This window comes from Cheilinus undulatus, linkage group 16, assembly GCF_018320785.1.
Source record: "Cheilinus undulatus linkage group 16, ASM1832078v1, whole genome shotgun sequence".
Taxonomy (NCBI): Eukaryota; Metazoa; Chordata; class Actinopteri; order Labriformes; family Labridae; genus Cheilinus; species Cheilinus undulatus.
Window position 1 is genome coordinate 36357004 of NC_054880.1, and position 17133 is coordinate 36374136.

The 17133-nt window shown below is 40.7% G+C and overlaps 1 protein-coding gene across 1 annotated transcript in view; it reads left to right on the forward strand.

Moving 5' to 3' along the window:
* LOC121523230 (rap guanine nucleotide exchange factor 5-like) overlaps positions 1 to 17133 on the forward strand; it is a 105911-nt gene that overhangs the window by 59635 nt on the left and 29143 nt on the right. The window contains exons 10-11 of the mRNA XM_041808021.1: positions 8853 to 8998; positions 9954 to 10054. Of these exons, the coding sequence (XP_041663955.1) occupies positions 8853 to 8998; positions 9954 to 10054 (247 nt within the window). The remainder of the gene's footprint in view (positions 1 to 8852; positions 8999 to 9953; positions 10055 to 17133) is intronic.

The following is a 17133-nucleotide window of genomic DNA, read 5'->3' on the forward strand; positions in this document are numbered from 1 at the left end:
CAAAGAGGGTAAAGCGTACTAGTTAAATCCTGGATGATTAACCCTAATAGCATGTCTCTTGTAGACCACTGAGCCACTAAACATGTTATCATGACATCACATCTGAGCTGCTGGGCGCGGTCTGGGCGACAGCCCAAAATGTAATTAATAGCATGCAGCGTCAGTTCTGTTTACATCGACCATCGTCTCCTTATTTATCAGCTGTAAGCATCTCTCTGTTGTTAATCTTTGAGATCTTTGGATTTCTGCAGGTTACATAACAAAAAGGCAAAGAACTAGTGGAAGTAAACATGCTCTAAAATTGAAGTCCTATGTAAGGTATCAAATACACTTTAGGGAGTTTCTTCACTTAAACTCATCAGATTTAAACAGACTGTCAAGTTTTTGCTCATCAGGCGTCTGCAGAATTTCAGGGTTTTGATGAGCTAGTTCATGAAGCAGTAACTGTCTTAGGTCATCATTTTTGTACAGTGCAAATGAAAATGGGACCCACTTTCCACTTCTGCTAAATCACACAACTCACAAAGTGTATTTCCTCTGAGAATATTTTTGGAATTGACCAACCTCAAGGGCCAGCTGTGCAACCAAAGACCTTTGACTTCTAGATAAATGAGATGCAACACGTAATTCAGGCACAAATTCTGTTTAATCAGCACATACACTACATGGATAAAAGTATTAAGCCTCCTGACCATTACACCAGCAGGGACTGTAATGACATTGTATTCAAGGGTATGTATTTTATGGAGTTTGGCCCCTTTTGCAGCTATAATAGCCTCCACTCTTCTAGGAAGTCTTTTCATGAGACTTTGAAGTGTTTCTGTGGGAATTCGTGCTCATTCATTCCCTAGAAGTCCTGGCTCACAATCTCTGTTCCAGTTCATCTCAAAGGTGCTTGATGGGATGTAGGGCTCAGTGTCAAGTTCTTCTGCCACAAACTCATCAAACCATGTCTTTATAGTCCTTGCTTTGTGCCCTGGGTGGAATAGAAAAGGGCCTTCAACTGTTGCCACACAGTTAGAAACATAGCATTGTCTAAAATGTCTCGGTATGCTGAAGCATTAAGACTGGCCTTCACTGGAGATAAGGGGTCAAGCCCAAACCCTGATCAACAGCCTCATACCATTATCCCTCCTCCACCAAACTTCACAGTAGGGCTTACCAATCTGGGAAAATAGTCCAGTTTGGATATTTTTCTCCAGTATTGCTGTTGCAATTTAATATGCAATTACTTTTTAAATTTCTGATCTTGTTCTTTTTTAACAAACAAGTATTAATTCATTCTATATAGGAAAAATAAATGATGGCTTAAACTAAGGCTGAACAATTTTCAAACAAATGTCTTACTGTGATTATTCTAACTCAATGCAAACTCAGTATGTACTGTTGTAGGTCCCATTTTATGTCAGTCATTTTTAATAAGACAAACATACAAAAACAAGAAAGTAGGGTTTTTTTGGATTATCCAAATATATTTGCATGATGTGTAATTAAGTGTTATTTTGACATAATCTGGCCCGCCAGATGGATGTGTGAAACACATCCATCTGGGAAACCACTCATTGACAGCATTTGGGAAAGGGCAGAGGCTTTGAAAAAAACTCGGAGGATGATTGGATGAATGTTCTGTCTGTCACATCTTTACGGGCCAATCAGAGCAACAAAACATGTGACATCATAGCCGCTACAGAGGAGTAAAATCCATAGAGAACTGCATAATGCGAACCATGGCTACTGTAGACATGTCAGTACATGACCTTTGTTGTCTTTGAAAAGAAAACAACTCAATGCTGTTGTTTGTTCTTCTTTAAACGAAGAAATGTTGTCAAGTTCTGATAAAACTGGCGCTTTAGCAGCATCCACGCTAATCTCTTCTGCCATAACTGCACCGGCCTCTTGTTGCTGCTTGCTTACGTCATGACTCAGCCGCGCCCAAAAGTACTGCCCCTCGTCGCTGATTGGTCCTGTCACTTGCTAACTGGGCCCAAACTGTTCAGACGGGAGCTTTGCAAGATAGATTCGCAGGTGAGAAAGATGGAAACAAGCATATCCATCTGCTTTGCAAGGTTAATTTTGACAAACATTTCAGGTCAAAGAAATATTTCAACCTTTGTGATTTGAAAATTACAGCAGGACATATTGTGATTTAATCTAGATTTTGATTAATTGCCCAGCCCTCCTTCACAGTTAGCACAATGCGATGTTTGTCACTCCTCAGAACTTGTTTTCTCTGCTCCACAGTCCAGTGTCGGTGTACTTTACACCACTCCATCCATGCAGCTGCTCAGCCATGGAAACACAGTCATGGAGCTCCTGCTTCAGTTTGAGTGTTTGCATTAATGCCAGTGGAAGCTCAGAACTCTTCAGCTATGGAATCAGCAGAGTGTTGATGACATTTACGCACCATGCACTTTAGCAGTCGTTGACCCCGCCCTGTGATCTTACCTGCTGAGTTGCTGTTGTTCCTAAACACTTCCACTTTCTAATAATATCACTTATAGTTGACTTTGTTTATCCAACAGGGATGAAACTTCACCAACCGCCTTATTGCAAAGGTGGCATCCATCACAGTCCCATGCTTAAAGGCCCTGAGCTCTTCAGACTGACCCATTTAGGATCACAAATGTTTGCAAATAGAGGCTGCATGTTAGGTCCTTGATTAAATACACATGTGGCAACGGGTCTGATTGAAACACCTGAATTCAATAAAACAGTGTGAAAATTTCCCTGGAAGATACAATCAAATGCTGTTTCAGTTGCATTTTGTTAATCATCTCATCAGCTACCCAGCAGCATAAACAGGCATTCTTTATTTCTCTTTATTTCACACAGAGGCTTCATTATTAAGCCTGATCTGTTTCATAACCAGCACAGAACGTCTTAGAGGAGCTCTAAAAGCAGCTCCTGTTATCTAAGCAAAGCTGAAGATGTTTCAGAGTCTTGAAGACGACGTTATGCTGCCACGAACACCTCCGGTTTTGTTCTTTAAAATGTTCAGCCAAGGCAGAACTCTTCAACAGTGGGCGAGTGTTTTTCTCTTTTTCACTAAGACCTATGAACTACCTGAACACCCCTACGCTGAATCATTATAAGGTGTCAAAATTAATACAAATAGTCGTTTCTTTTTCCAGTGTTAAGTGTTATATCATCACGTCTTTTGGCAGTAATGGAGGCACGGATGGTTATGAAACACTGAACTGAAGCTTGACTTTTGAAGTCAGTATATTTATAAAGCCTCAGACCACAAATAAGTCTCATGCCCCCTCCACCCTAAAACCTTTGATCCAGATAAGGAAAAACTGTCCCACAAAAAACCCACTTTGATGGCTTTTAATGCAGAAACCTCTGGAAAATTACACTCAAATTACATTTAAGAGCACTAAGCAGGAAAGAAAGTTGCCAAGCACTTTAAAGTTTTTCTGTGGATATTTGGACAAACAAGCTTCAAGGAAACTGTGCTAAAAGGTGTGCTAAATGTTAAATAAAGGCTGTATTTAAGTAGAAGTCATACCTGAGGAGAAGGAGGAGAATCCGCTACCTTCGTGATTTGAACATCTGTATAATACTCCAGTATATGAGTCATCGGGCACGTCTGCACACACGCAGCACTCTAGGCATGTTGTTGTGTCTGACCTGAATCACACACCCAGCTGCTGTATCTGAGGATCAGACGAGTCCTTTCATCAGACCATCACACAGATAACATGAGAGCGTGTTCTGATGGCAGTGTGTTTTCCTGTCAGCTGGTTATTGACCTTTTTTGTGTGTGTCAAAGCTATATCTCTGGCTGTGATAGCTTGGCTCTCGCTGTGGGCTCCATGATGTCTGAAATTAATTCATGGCTGTTGTTGTTATCACAGCTATTGATTACTGTGCTGTCAGTGCTTTGTATGAACCTTAGGACTCTTTTCAAGTTCTAAAAGAGTTTTTTTTTCCAACCAGACAAACTCTATCATCACCAAGATGTCATTTAACAATATCATCTAAATACTCTCTCTGTCATTCTCTCTCTGATACGTTCATCCTCAGACGAAGAATCAGTCATAAATGAGTGGTTCTCAACATGGGGATGGCCTCAATAGAACAAGAATAGTTAGATAATATTTACTAATTGTATATTTTACCCATTTTTAATGAAAATAGATGCATTGAATTAAAAATTAATCATTAATTTGATCATTTGGTGAGATTTATGCTGAAATCAAATCTGAGAAAAGTACGTCTGCCCACAGGCCTCCCCACAGATCAATGCAGCTCTATCAATGCGTCTGTGTTGAATTAGTATCATTGGTTCTAGCATGGCTAACAGTCCCCTCATCTCAGAGCTGAAAAGTGTGTGTTATACTATTACTTAGTTCTGATTTTGAAAGTGTTTATTTGTGCCACTTTTTAACCACTTTTCTGCATCCAATTTTGGGCAACTAGCACGTATTTTGCTTCTTGCCATTTTACACCAATTTTGCCACATTTTAACCAATTTTCATCAATTTTTCTCATCATTTTTGCCATTTATTACACATTTTTGACACCGGCACCCATTTCTGCCTCTTTTTAATCACATTTCACTACAGTTTCTGCCAATTTCTCTACTTTTAAGCCATTTTCTTGATCCGTTCTTACCATTTTCCCTCTATTGTCGCCTTTGTTGACAGATGATAACCACTATTAACCACTTTTTACCATTTTTGGCCATTTTAACCACATTTCACAATTTTTTATGCCAATTTTTGCCAATCTAACAGATTTCTGCGACTTTCTGCACATTTTTCTGCCTCAGTCATCCCAATTTTGCCAGTTTAAACCAATTTTTCCCACTTTTTAATCCCACTTCACCACCTTTTCCCACATTGTTGCCCCTTCAATCCCATTTCTGCCATTTTTAATCCCATTTCCCCACCTTTTCTGCTCATTTCTGATTCTTTTAAGCTAATATTGCCACTGCTAACTCCTTTGATCACTTTATATGCCTGTTTTGTCACTTCTAGCCCATTTATGCTTCTTTTAAAATCCAATTTCACAACCTTTTCTGCCAGTTTTAGACATTTTAACCCATTTTAGTCTTGTTTAACCCATTTTAAGTATGTTTTTAAGAAAAGGGATTTACATTTTAAGATGGCTATATACTATGGCACGGATGAATATTTATATATGTATTTGTTGCTTTAATAGGAGTGGCTGTTATTTAGGTAAAATAGATCAAATGTGGCGATCAAATCCTAACTTTACAACGGACCACGATTTTGCTGACTCCATGGCCCCAGTTTGGCTTGGCCCCAGAAAACTCTCCCCTTTACCCCCCCATGGGCAGCCTTGTCTGCACATGACTGTGTGCAAAATTCAAATGAGCTAATATTTTTCATGAAATGGTAAAATGTCTCAGTTTAATATGTCTAATATGTTATGTTCTATTCTGAATAAAATATGGGTTTATGGGATTTGACAATCATCGCAGTCTGTTTTTATGTACATTTTACACAACGCCCAAACTTTTTTGGAATTGGGGTTGTATAATATGTGTCTTTTTTTAGCAGTGGTGTTGGAGGAGTGCTCCGTATCATTCTGTACACAAGGTATCAGATTTAAAATAGAGAGGGAAATGGTTTGTAAATATATGACTAAAACAGATCTAAATGAGAAAGAGTAAACAGAGAGGCAGCCCAGCATAGAGAGCCTTCTGTCTCAGTAGGGATTGTTACTTCATCCCTCTCTCTGCGACAGAGACTACATCGTGCAGCCGGAGGAGGATGCAGCTCCTTTATCTCTCCTCCTGCTCCTGTCCTCTGCCTTTGATCTCCCCCTCTCCTCTCCTTTTCCTCCCTCTCTCCTCAGGCTGTTTCTCATTGTGCTCCTTTGTCCATCTGGAGCTCTGCTCCCTTTGCTGCCACTACAGGTGTGTCTGTCTCTGTGTGTAGGTGTGTAGTCGCTGCTCATTTTTTGAGCAGGAGATCATTTCAAGTGTCAGCCCACATTCCTAGTTGTCCCATTGTTATTAATTACAAAGCACCATTTCTACTGAAGGCAGGAAACGCAATACTTTCCTTTGAAGGTGCCAACAGGATCTATCTGTGTGTGTGTGTGGATTTGTGAGCAGGTGTGTGTTCTTGTGTTCTGTCTGCGACTGCTTGAAGGAAAAATATGTCAAAGGATCTTGACAATGGAGCCTGATCTTTTTTTTTTTTTTTTTTTTTTTACCTAGTTTTCTCAGCAAATAATGATATCAGAGGATCTGTTAACAACATTGTGGCTGTTGTTCACCTCTTTCCTGGCTTGGTTTTATTTGAGCAGGACAAACCTGGGGACCCCGCTTTCTACAGCTGAGAGGCAGAAGAGAGCTGCATTATTTTTTGACAGATTTACCCACAGGAGACAAATATCCTGGGTTTTGAATGTCCGACAAAAACAATATTATATTTTAGTATAGTTTTAGTCATCTTGACGGAAACTTAACTTACTTTTTGTCAGTTTTAGTCATCACAGATCAATCTTTGGTTAATCTTAGTTTAGTTTTTGTCCTGGAAAAAAAGGCTGTCGACAAACATTTTTAGGTATAGTTTTAGTTGATGAAATAAACTCTGGATTGATGGGCTTATTTGGTATCTTATCGTGTTATGCCGTGTATCATATTGTACAGTGCTGAATTAATATTTTATCATGTTACCTATCATTGTCAGGGATGGAAAGTAACTGAATACATTTACTCAGATTACTGTAAGTAAGATGTTTTTTTCTTGTACTTATACTTTTTGAGTACATTTTAAAATCAATAATTTACTTTTATTTAGATTGATAGATAGATAGATAGATAGATAGATAGATAGGTAGGTAGGTAGGTAGGTAGGTAGGTAGGTAGATAGATAGATAGATAGATAGATAGATAGATAGATAGATAGGTAGGTAGGTAGGTAGGTAGGTAGGTAGATAGATAGATAGATAGATAGATAGATAGATAGATAGATAGATAGATAGATAGATAGATAGATAGATAGATAGATAGATAGATAGATGTTTATTGTCATTGCATTGTAAAAACACAACGAAATTACGTTTTGCAGTCTCCTCTGTAGCAGCAAACATAGTCATCCTAGTGGTGGTTAGAAATCCGCAGCCTCACATCATCCATCCTGCTGGCGAGGGAGCGGGCACCTGGGAGAAAGATGCACAGTAAAACAGGTTTGTGTGGAGCCCCTCTTAGCCTAGCCTGCAGCCCGGATTGTTTGCCCCGCTTCTGCCTTCTTGCACAACGCCGTCTCTGCCTCCTCCCCACCAGCTGTAGGCGTCGTGCTGCTCTGCATCCTCCTCCTCTCAGTCTCCAAGCGCCCCGTTCTCCGTATAATCTCCGTCGGGAAAGATGTAAACTCCGTGGGCACGCTGTCAGTTCTGGTGTAAATGTAGGGCTTTGTTTTGCTGTTAAGGTAATTTTTATCCAGAGTTACTGTTCTTTTTCTTGAGTACTAAACACTTTTGAACTTTTCCAATTCTGCAGACAACACAGGAGCACATAAAGAGAGAATGATTCCACATCACATCCAAAACAGCAAAACCTGGAGTGCTAATATCTCAGGGTTAAATAATTGAGAGTTGATTTCTCCATTCTGAGTGAAATGGTCTTCAGTGTTGGAGTTATTATGCCCTTCAGCAGACTGGTTTCATGTATTTTATACTGTATGTGTTAAGTTGTGTTTGGACGTTGTATAGCATGGGTCATCAACTACATTTGTACAAGGGCCAGCTTTTTTCTTGGAAGACACCATAAGGGCTTGGCTTAACATAAACTAGAATTAAGTAAATTTTGGTTCAGTTAACATTTTGTGGTATAATTCTTTATTTTCTTCAAAAATGCAAGGAGAAGGTGAGATCAGTCCAAATCGCCTTGACTGCATTTACCCCCAGGAGGCTTTTGGGGTATTTTGGCTACATATTTCTGAGGCTGGCATGTTGTCCATCACTGGATTTGACACTAAAATGTTATGTTGTGATTGGTGGGAAATACTTGCAGGAATCTGGTCTATTGTTGTGAAAATATTAAACTCTCAAAGTGCCTGAAGTGGAAGGTGACATGGAAAATGGCAGTTTTAATCAAGAACGGACTAATTAGTATGTGTTCATCATGCATCATAATCAATTTTAATGATTGACAGGTGGATTTCTGAAAAAATGTAAATAACATACCCTAAATACCACAACATATTTTTCCTCTGTGGATTTTTTGATTTCAAAAATCTTCTGGAGGCCAGATGGGAAGCTGTGGCAGGCCTGATGTGGCCCCTGGGCTGCCAGTTGATGATCTCTGCTGGAGTTCTTAAGGTCATGGTGTTGGTTAATTGTTGTTTTTGTTGTTAGACACATTTGCACCATGAATGAAGTCATCCACTGAGTTAGAGATGTCGCCTGTGACTTGAGGTGCTTCTGCAGGTCGTATAGAGCGTATTCTTCATTGGTAGGAATTGCCATGCTATGAGGTTGACTGTTCTTGCCAGGGAGACCACAGATTTTCAAGAGTCGCTGCAGCTCTATCATGTAGTAAAATTCTGTCAATTTTGCAGTGTGTTTTACTTGATTATAGAGGTGTGACTTTACCTGAACAACCTAGTTGGAGATCTCTTCTCCTGTTGCTCTTGCCAGTAGCCACTCAGCACTTAAGTAAGAACAAGAGTAACAAGAATTTAATTGTGATGTTTAGTTCACTTCCTAACATGTAAAGCTGAGGTGAGAGCGCTGTTGCTGATTTGTGATCAGTCTGCAGCAGTTTTATGGGCTGTAGCAGAGGAAGCATCCAGTATCTTCACTCCCCCTCACACTGTTTTGTCCTTGCTTCACTCTGTGACACGTTGTCTCTTTGTTTTCCCCCTCAGGAGGCGGTCGGGAGGGTTTGTCTGAAGGAAAGAGGAAGAGACGTGTTGGTGTTGCGGAGAGTGACATCATCGGTGACGTCGCCATCAGACCGGCCCTCACCCACGTCGTCGGGGGGCGGTTCCAGAGAGGAAGATTGCGATAAGAGGTTAGTCCCTCCTCTTTCATAATAAGAGCCCTTAAACAAGCAGAGACAACAGAAACATAATGACGGTTCTCCGCCCTCTTGTTGTCAGTTTTGGTTCAGTTTGGGAGCTCAGATTGTAACCACACAAAGTTGCATGAACACGCAAAACAGAAGTGTAAAGTGTGTGTGTGAGTTTGGGTGTGTGTAAGATAATGTATGCCTTAGCTTCTGGCGCAGAGAGAGAAGAAGAGAAAGGCTTTTTTGTTTCAGCTGAAAGCTAAACAGATGACACCAAGACGGGTCTACTTCCTTCTGTAAATCAGTGAATTGGTTTAGGATCACATGTATCTGTGTATAAGTGTAAGCATCAATGCATGAATGTGTCTATTTGTGTGCAACTTTGTGTGTCTTGCTTGTGTTTAAGCCAGTTTGTGCCAAGACCTAAGGCACAATGCAGGGAGTGTCAGTGACAGGCAGGTTAAGTGGGTGTGCGTCTGCATTTGTATATACAGCGCTCAGCATCTCCACCAGCAATCAGTTCCCTCTGAGTGCTACTGAGGCAGCTGTCAAAGACTGGGTTTTATCTCTGGAGCTCTGTGCTGACAGGGGCAGTCAGCTCGGCAGTTCACCCCACAGGAGAGCCCCCGTCCTGGGTTTGAAAGCTTAGATGAGAGCTCATACCCTGGAAGTGCTTCGATATGAGGATGACCTCCGAGCTAGCTACGCTTGCAGAGGCAGAGGAGGACATAGATGATGAGGATGACGTGGATGAAGAAGATGAGGATAGCAATCAAGATGAAGATGGTAGCAGTACAGGCATCTGTACTTTTGATGTTCCTCATTTCCGCTTCATCGATGACGATGAGGTGGAGGAGACTGAGGAGGAGCAGAGGGAGGAAAGATGGAGGGATAGAAATGGTCATGGTTGGTATTCATGCTCACGTGAGGAAGATTGTCATGAATCCTCGTCTTACAGGTATGTGGTGGTGTCTGGGACTCCACTAAAGATCCTGGAGCATCTGCTAAGTGACCTGAGGTTGGATGACCAAAGAGGGGCACCAGAGAGCCGGGAGAGCGGTAAGTTGTTGTCCAACCCACATACAAATGAGAACAGATCTCTAATGTGAACATTGTTTAGGGGACACAGATGGCTTTGTGGTTAGGTCGTGCCCCACAGACATACGAAAATTGTACATTTGATTAAAAAAGCTTTTGTGTCAGGGTGCAATTAAACTTCCCTATTCAACTTTAGCCTTCTTTGATGGGTTACATAATATGCTTGGCATAAGTTTCTTAGAAAGAGTTAAATCACACTTTACACAAATGCTAGCTGATGGTCGTTAGCAAACAGTTACTTTGTTTTCCTAATGCTAATGTTGCTTGGTAATGGTTAGTGTAGACTTGCTAAGTAATATAGCCTTAAGGTTAGTTCACCTTAGCTTGCTTATGGTAAAGCTGGCTTGGTAAAGGTAATGTTAGCTTGAGAATGGTAATGTTAGCTTGCTAAATTTAGAGTTATTTTGTTTTTAGTGAATGTTAGCTAGGTAATGCTGATGATAGCTTGGTAATAGTCATGTTAGCTTTGTAGTAGTTAATGTTATCATGGTAATGCAAATTCTAGCTCGTCTAAAGTAATGTAAGCTGTGTAGTGGTTAATGTTGTCATGGTGATGCTACTGTTAGCTTGGTAATGGTAATGTTTGCCTCGGCTCGTAAAGTTAGCATGCTTATGGTAAATTCTGTCTTGTAATGGTAATGTTAGGTTTGTTATGGTCATGTTATGTTGTTAATAGTTAATGTCATCATGGTAATATTAATGTTAGATTGATTCTAGTAATGTCAGCCTGGTAGTAGTTAATGCTATCATGCTAATGGTAATGTAAGCTTTGTTCCGGTTATGTTAGCTTGATAGCAGTTAACGTCATAACGATAATGGTAATGTTGGATCAATAATGACCTGTCAGTTTGGTAGTAGTGAATGTTATGGTAAAGGGAATGTTAGCATGGTAATGGTAATGTCAGCTCTGTAATAGTAAATGTTATCATGATAACAGTAATGCTCATTGCTAATAGTAAATTCTAGCTGTAAATATGCAACGTTAGCTTGGTAACGGCAATATTAGCTTGACAGTTAATGTTATCATGGTTTTGCTTGCTTATGGTGAATTTTAACTGTAAGTGTAATGTCAGCTTGGAAATGGTAATGTTTGCATACTTATGGTAAATTCTTTCTTGGTAATAGTTTATGTTAGCTTGGTAATGGTTATGGTTGAGTAATCCTTGCTTGGTTATAGTAAATGTTATTAATGTAATGGTAATGTTATTTTGCTAATGGTTTATAAAACTTTACTTTGTATTTGTAGTATTAGCTTGGTAATTTTAACATTAGCTTGGTAATGGTCAGTTTAGCTTGCTTATTTGATTCTGGTAATAACATTTTTTCACCTGGTTATTGTAATGTCAGCTTGGTAATGGTAATGGTAGCTTTGGTAACGGTAATGTTAGCTTGGTCTTTGTTAATGTTAGCTCACTATTGGAAACCCTATCTTGGTAACGGTAATGTTAGCTTGGTCTTTGTTAATGTTAGCTCGCTATTGGAAACCCTATATTGGTAATGGTAATGTTAGCTTGGTAATAATATGTTAGCTAGCCAGTGGAAATGCCAGCTGCGAAAGTGTTTGAATTCCAATATTTAACATTCTGAGTCAAAAAATAGCCCATAAATAGCCTGTGATGTAGAGAAAGATAGCTACCAGTAGGTTGAATATGGATTTATTGATTTATTAAAATAGAACAGACAATGATGAAAGGCATTAGCATAAGAGAAAAGTAAGAGGAAAGTTTTTGCTATGGATAAAGCAGATGCTGATGATGACATGCTGCTTAACTTGAGTGTTTTTAAAGCCTTATGTAACTCCCCACCCTCTCATTCCAAGAACCAAATTTTCAGCAAAAAGCAAGTTACAACATAACCCGGGCCTTTCTCTGTGTCTTTCATTTTCATTGTGGGTTTAAACTCGGGAGTTATGCTCCCTGCCGCAATTATGCATACTTTGTGTGTCTGTGTGTGCTTAGCTGCATCAGTCAGTCATCCCTCACACCGCAGCCAGGTGCAAGTGTGCAGTCACTCGGCTGTGTCATTGCCCGTAAAGATGAGGAACACACAAGAGGTTAAACGCCTAATGAGTTTGTGAAACGATTCCCACGGGCTACTGCAGGCATTTCTGCAGCAAACCATAACCATTCAGTCCTGAGAATGCTGCAGTTGTATTCAGTATCTGGTACACTATTTACATCAAAAAAATTTCTGCAACTTGCTGAATAGCTGTATACTTCACACATAGACCTCAGTGAAAGTAGACCTGTATACAGGCTTATGCCCATTTTCATAAGATTTGTAAAGGAAAAATAATAACGGTCAATCTTTGGAAAAAAAATAGGTTCTTTGAAATGAAAACAGCAAGAATGACCTTTACCAGCAACAACGTTTGTTGCATCCTTCTTTATTTCCATCTTGTTTGCAGTCTGTTAGAAAAAGGTGTATTAATGTCTGACTTAACATACAAAAATCCTTGTAGTTTTGAAGTCAGAACCAGACAGGAGTTGATCATCTTGCTACATAAACAACTTTAACAATAAACTTTAATTTTTTTGCTCTTTTGTGACTAAATGTCCCAGTCATCCATTTATTATCTATAGGTTGTTTGCAGTCACATGATCCTGATGACTGGTGAATGTCAGATGAAGGGCAGTGAAGCACAGCGGTTAGAAATCAATGGGAATGGAGGAAAGTCAGTACGTTAAAGTAGACCTGCATGCTGCAATAAGCATCTTTTTCTTCCCTTTGTAAGACAGTTATTTGTTATGTCATCTCTGATACAAATAAACTTAATGAACTCAACTAAATAGGAAGATTTCTCCATACATGGAGTATGAACACTACACTCTTCATATAAAAATGTTTTCCCCCAGTGGTTAACTGATGTACCTGGCATGTAGGTGATCAGTTATCTAACACATCTAAAAAGCAAAACTGGTACCAAATAGAAACCCATAGACTGCCAAATGTTTGGATTTCTAAAAAGAGGCAGATAAGCCATCATAGCTGCAAAAACACAAGCAAGATCAGGGTTTACTGTGACAAACTGAACCAACCAGACCGCTTGGCTTGGTGGAAACAGACCATACACCACTTTTCCAGGCTTTAGACTGAGGTTTTTAATCCATGTCTGCTGACGTTTCTACATGAGCTTTTTAAACTTTTTTGCCTGGATGTTGACCTGGACTGTCTTAATGCACACACTTACAGCAGCTTGAGGCCCAGGGCCCAGTAAGGCCAGGAGAATAAGAGGAGTCATGCTCATATTGTTTGACTGTTGTGGAACTGTCAGTAATTCAAATAAACAAAAGTCATTGTGATTAGTTAATAGGAAGTAGGCCTACCTGTTATCTAATGAATGAGTCGCTCTTCAACTGCACATGTAACTTTTGGATGGTAACATTATCTTGTGAAAAGTATGAAAAAAATGTATAGAGAAATGTGCAAAAGTGAGGCAAAGAAACCCAAATGCCAAAGGAATAATAACAGCGGGAAGCTGAGCTTTGAAGAAAAAACCCCAAGCTAACTGGACACATCAAAGCTGCAGTCCCTGACAAAGGCACCGAAAACCCTCCAAGGCAATAACCGAAGAGCAGCAGGGTTCCAAGGAGCCACCGCCGGGTCAACAACAACCAGTACAATGTATGCATGAGCCGGCTGTAGGAGAGACCGATGAAAATACAGATGATTTTGACACCAGCCTCTGCCACAGGTCAGAAAGACAGATCGTGTCTTAATATTTTCAACATTAAAGTGATGACTCAAGCCCCACCAATTATCATACAGAAAAAGTTATGAGTTATAACTTTAATACTGGTTGAGCTCCACAACCTCAATCATGACAAGTGGTGTAGCTAATGGATGGATGGACAGACTAAGCTAGTAACACTAGCTAAGCTTGTGCTTGGCTGCAGCTTAGCTGCAAAATGTTTTAGAGTAGCCCGGTGCTGCTACATGTGCAGCCAGGGATGGCAAACTCTCTCTGCCCCACCCCACAAACACCTGACAATTCTCCGGCAGGTCCAACCCTGCCACAAGCCTTCACCAGCAAGGGCCTTGGACACCGGAGGGGGTGTTAAATGAGGATGCACTGGACCACATGGGTTAGAAATGGACTGATCCAGCGCCAGAATTAGGATAGAAAGACTCAGCTATTTACCACTGATGTCCTAGGAGAGGGACACAGTTAGAAAGCTGAACTTTAGTGCTCTAATTACACACTTTGTCACCTGTAAAGCCAGATCAAGTAGTATGAGTGTTTTTTTAAAATATTCTCATCATTACACTGTTGTGTGTTGTATCAGTTTTGTTTAAGACATTGATGCACCTTTATGCAGTGGCCTTCAGACTTTGACAGTTTAACTGAAGAGGTAAAGCATTTACACTTACCTGCTTGTGTGTATATGTGTGACTGGAGCAACCCCACCTGTAACAGATTATTATGGGTGGGGTTTCCTGGTGTATCCAATGGCTGCTGCAATAGCTGGTAGCTTGGATGTAGCTCTAGGACTGGACCAAATTTCTTTTTAAAACAAGAGCAGAGAGCCACACCAAAAGTTTGTCTTGTCTTGGCAGAGAAGATGTCTTTGCATGACTGCCGGCCGATCTTGGCATCAGTTTATTCACAGAGAAGCTATGCCATTAGCAATCTAAGGCAGCGTCAGCCTGACATGTGCATATCATTTCGTCTTGTCGCTCTGATTGGCCCATCACAAATGTGACAGACAGAACGCTCCTCCAGTCACCTCGGAGGAATTTTCTGAGAAGTCCGGACCATGTTTCTCCATGGGCTGAAAGATTATGCAACAGTGGCTCAACCCCTTAAATCCTATTGTATTGTATTTGATACACAGTTTTGTAAGACCTCTGTCTAAAAATCGTGATCAGTTATTTCCTTAAAAAACATCCAATCTGATAAATGATAAAAAAAAGGCCCTCCAGTGGATTATCAAATGCCAGGAATGCCTTATGCATTAAATGTGAAACATAAAATATTTTTATCTGAACATTTCGGCAGTTTTTCTTCTTTAGAGTTCAGTGGAAGTTTGGTAAACAGTCTTTAAGGGGTTACAGTTAGTTGTAACTAGTCTGTCTGATATTTGGCATGGTAGACAGAGTCCTGATGATGCTTTGTGTATAAGTGGCAGGGGGCCCTTCAAAAAGTGTAAGCCCCAGTGCCCGACATGGCCTTAATGTAGCTCTGAATGTGTCACTTCTTTCAGGATACCTGAGTAGTGTAAGGTTGTTGGGGTTTTTTGCAGTTTGGATCATTGTCACAGCAATATACAGCAACAATTTTGTAGTTTTTTGATTGATTCTCAGTGCAGAAATCCTCTCCAACTCCCATCTGGAGTTCTTTGCTGGGGTGTGATATCTGCAATCAGCCCGTATTGCTCTGTTGGGCTGGAGTCAGTCACAGCTGGTTTTGGGCGAGAGGCAGGGTACACCCTTCATTGCCCAGTTACAGGGCTGAAGATAGATCTTGGATTTCCATATATACTTCTGTTTTTATATTTAATCCAGTGCTGCTTTTTAACTCTTCAGTTAAGTATTATATATTACCTGGCACCCAGGAAGTATTTAAATAACCTGCTTGTTTGCATCGCTCTTAAGACAGGGCGTCTTTATTTATCAACTCCTCAGCATCACCAGTTCCCAGCAGTCCACAGGGAGTCATCTCACTGAACTGCAGGAAGCGAATAAAGAAAGAGCAAGAGATGAATGTTGGAGAAGAGAGAGAGAGAGAGAGAGAGAGAGAGGACTGAGGTGGTCTTTGTGAAGGAAGACCGCCTAATATTTATTCACTCAAAGGAAGAGACACGAAGGGGAGGCAGAAGCAGGGATGAAGATCAAGAGTCCGTGTGCATGTTTGCCTGTCTTTGTCTCTCTCTCTCTCTCTCGAGTCCGTGTGCATCTATCGGCCTATGTGCGCTGAATAAGCATGAGGTTGAGCATGTGTGAGTGTGTTAGAAGGCCCTCTGGGGTGTTGCTGAGCATCAGCGTGCCGTTTTAGCGGGCTTAGCCGTGCAGCATGTTGAACAGGCTCGAACACGCTTCCACAGAGAGAGAGAGCGATTACCCCAACCACCCCTCCTGGTGTACACATGAAATCACACACACTCAACAAAAAAACAGAGTGGCAGATTACAGCGATTAGTTCAGCACATGCACCCTCTCCTGTCTCTTTCTCTCCCACAAGAGATAAAGTCCCCAAGGTCAGAAGTGAATGAGTTATTCATCAGGGTGCTGTGTATGTGAGAGCATGTGTGTTTGACTTTGTGCGTGCCAGCGGGCAAACGCAGAGGGCATATGTTGAAGATGAAAATGGATATTTATCACAGAGCTGAGCGTAGGAGGAGAGGACTAGCAGGAGGAAATGTAGCCAGCAAGAAAGAGAAAATGAAAAATGGGGGGTTGAGGCGAGAGAGGGGGAGAGAAAAGACTGACAGCTGGTCAAGTGGCTCCACATCCACAGATTGAAGAGAAAAGGGCTCACAAAAGAAAAGATGACAGTAAGTCAGAGGGGTTTTGAAAAAGTGATAAGCTCAGTCAGACCTGCCTAAAAATATTTCTCGGGAAAAGCTGTGTTTTTATTTCCAAAGAGAAGACGGTCGATCAAATATTAATGTCGCGGCCTCTGCTCAGTCTTCTATAATTGATTTCTTTGCTCTCTGCCTGACAGAGCCATATTTGGGTCACACATTTTCCCAGGGAAGAGTTTGACACCACACACACGCACATGGCTCCATCGCACCACCAACAATGGCTCATTACCCATCTGCCACGAGGGCTGTTTATATTCGGTTCTTAGCCATTGAACACCTGCTGAGTCTCACATACTCACCCACTGGAGTTTTTACTCTGATGAATTTCCTACACGGTGTTTGTTGTTTTGTCTCAGCCAGTATAAAGACTAGGCGGCATCATTTGTTGCAGTTTGCTTTGCTTTGAGTGAAATCTAGCAACGATATGAAATGAAAATATACTGACATGACATGCCAGATAGACTGTTCCATATGTCTGTTACATGGATATATTTCACATTCATCCGGGAAACT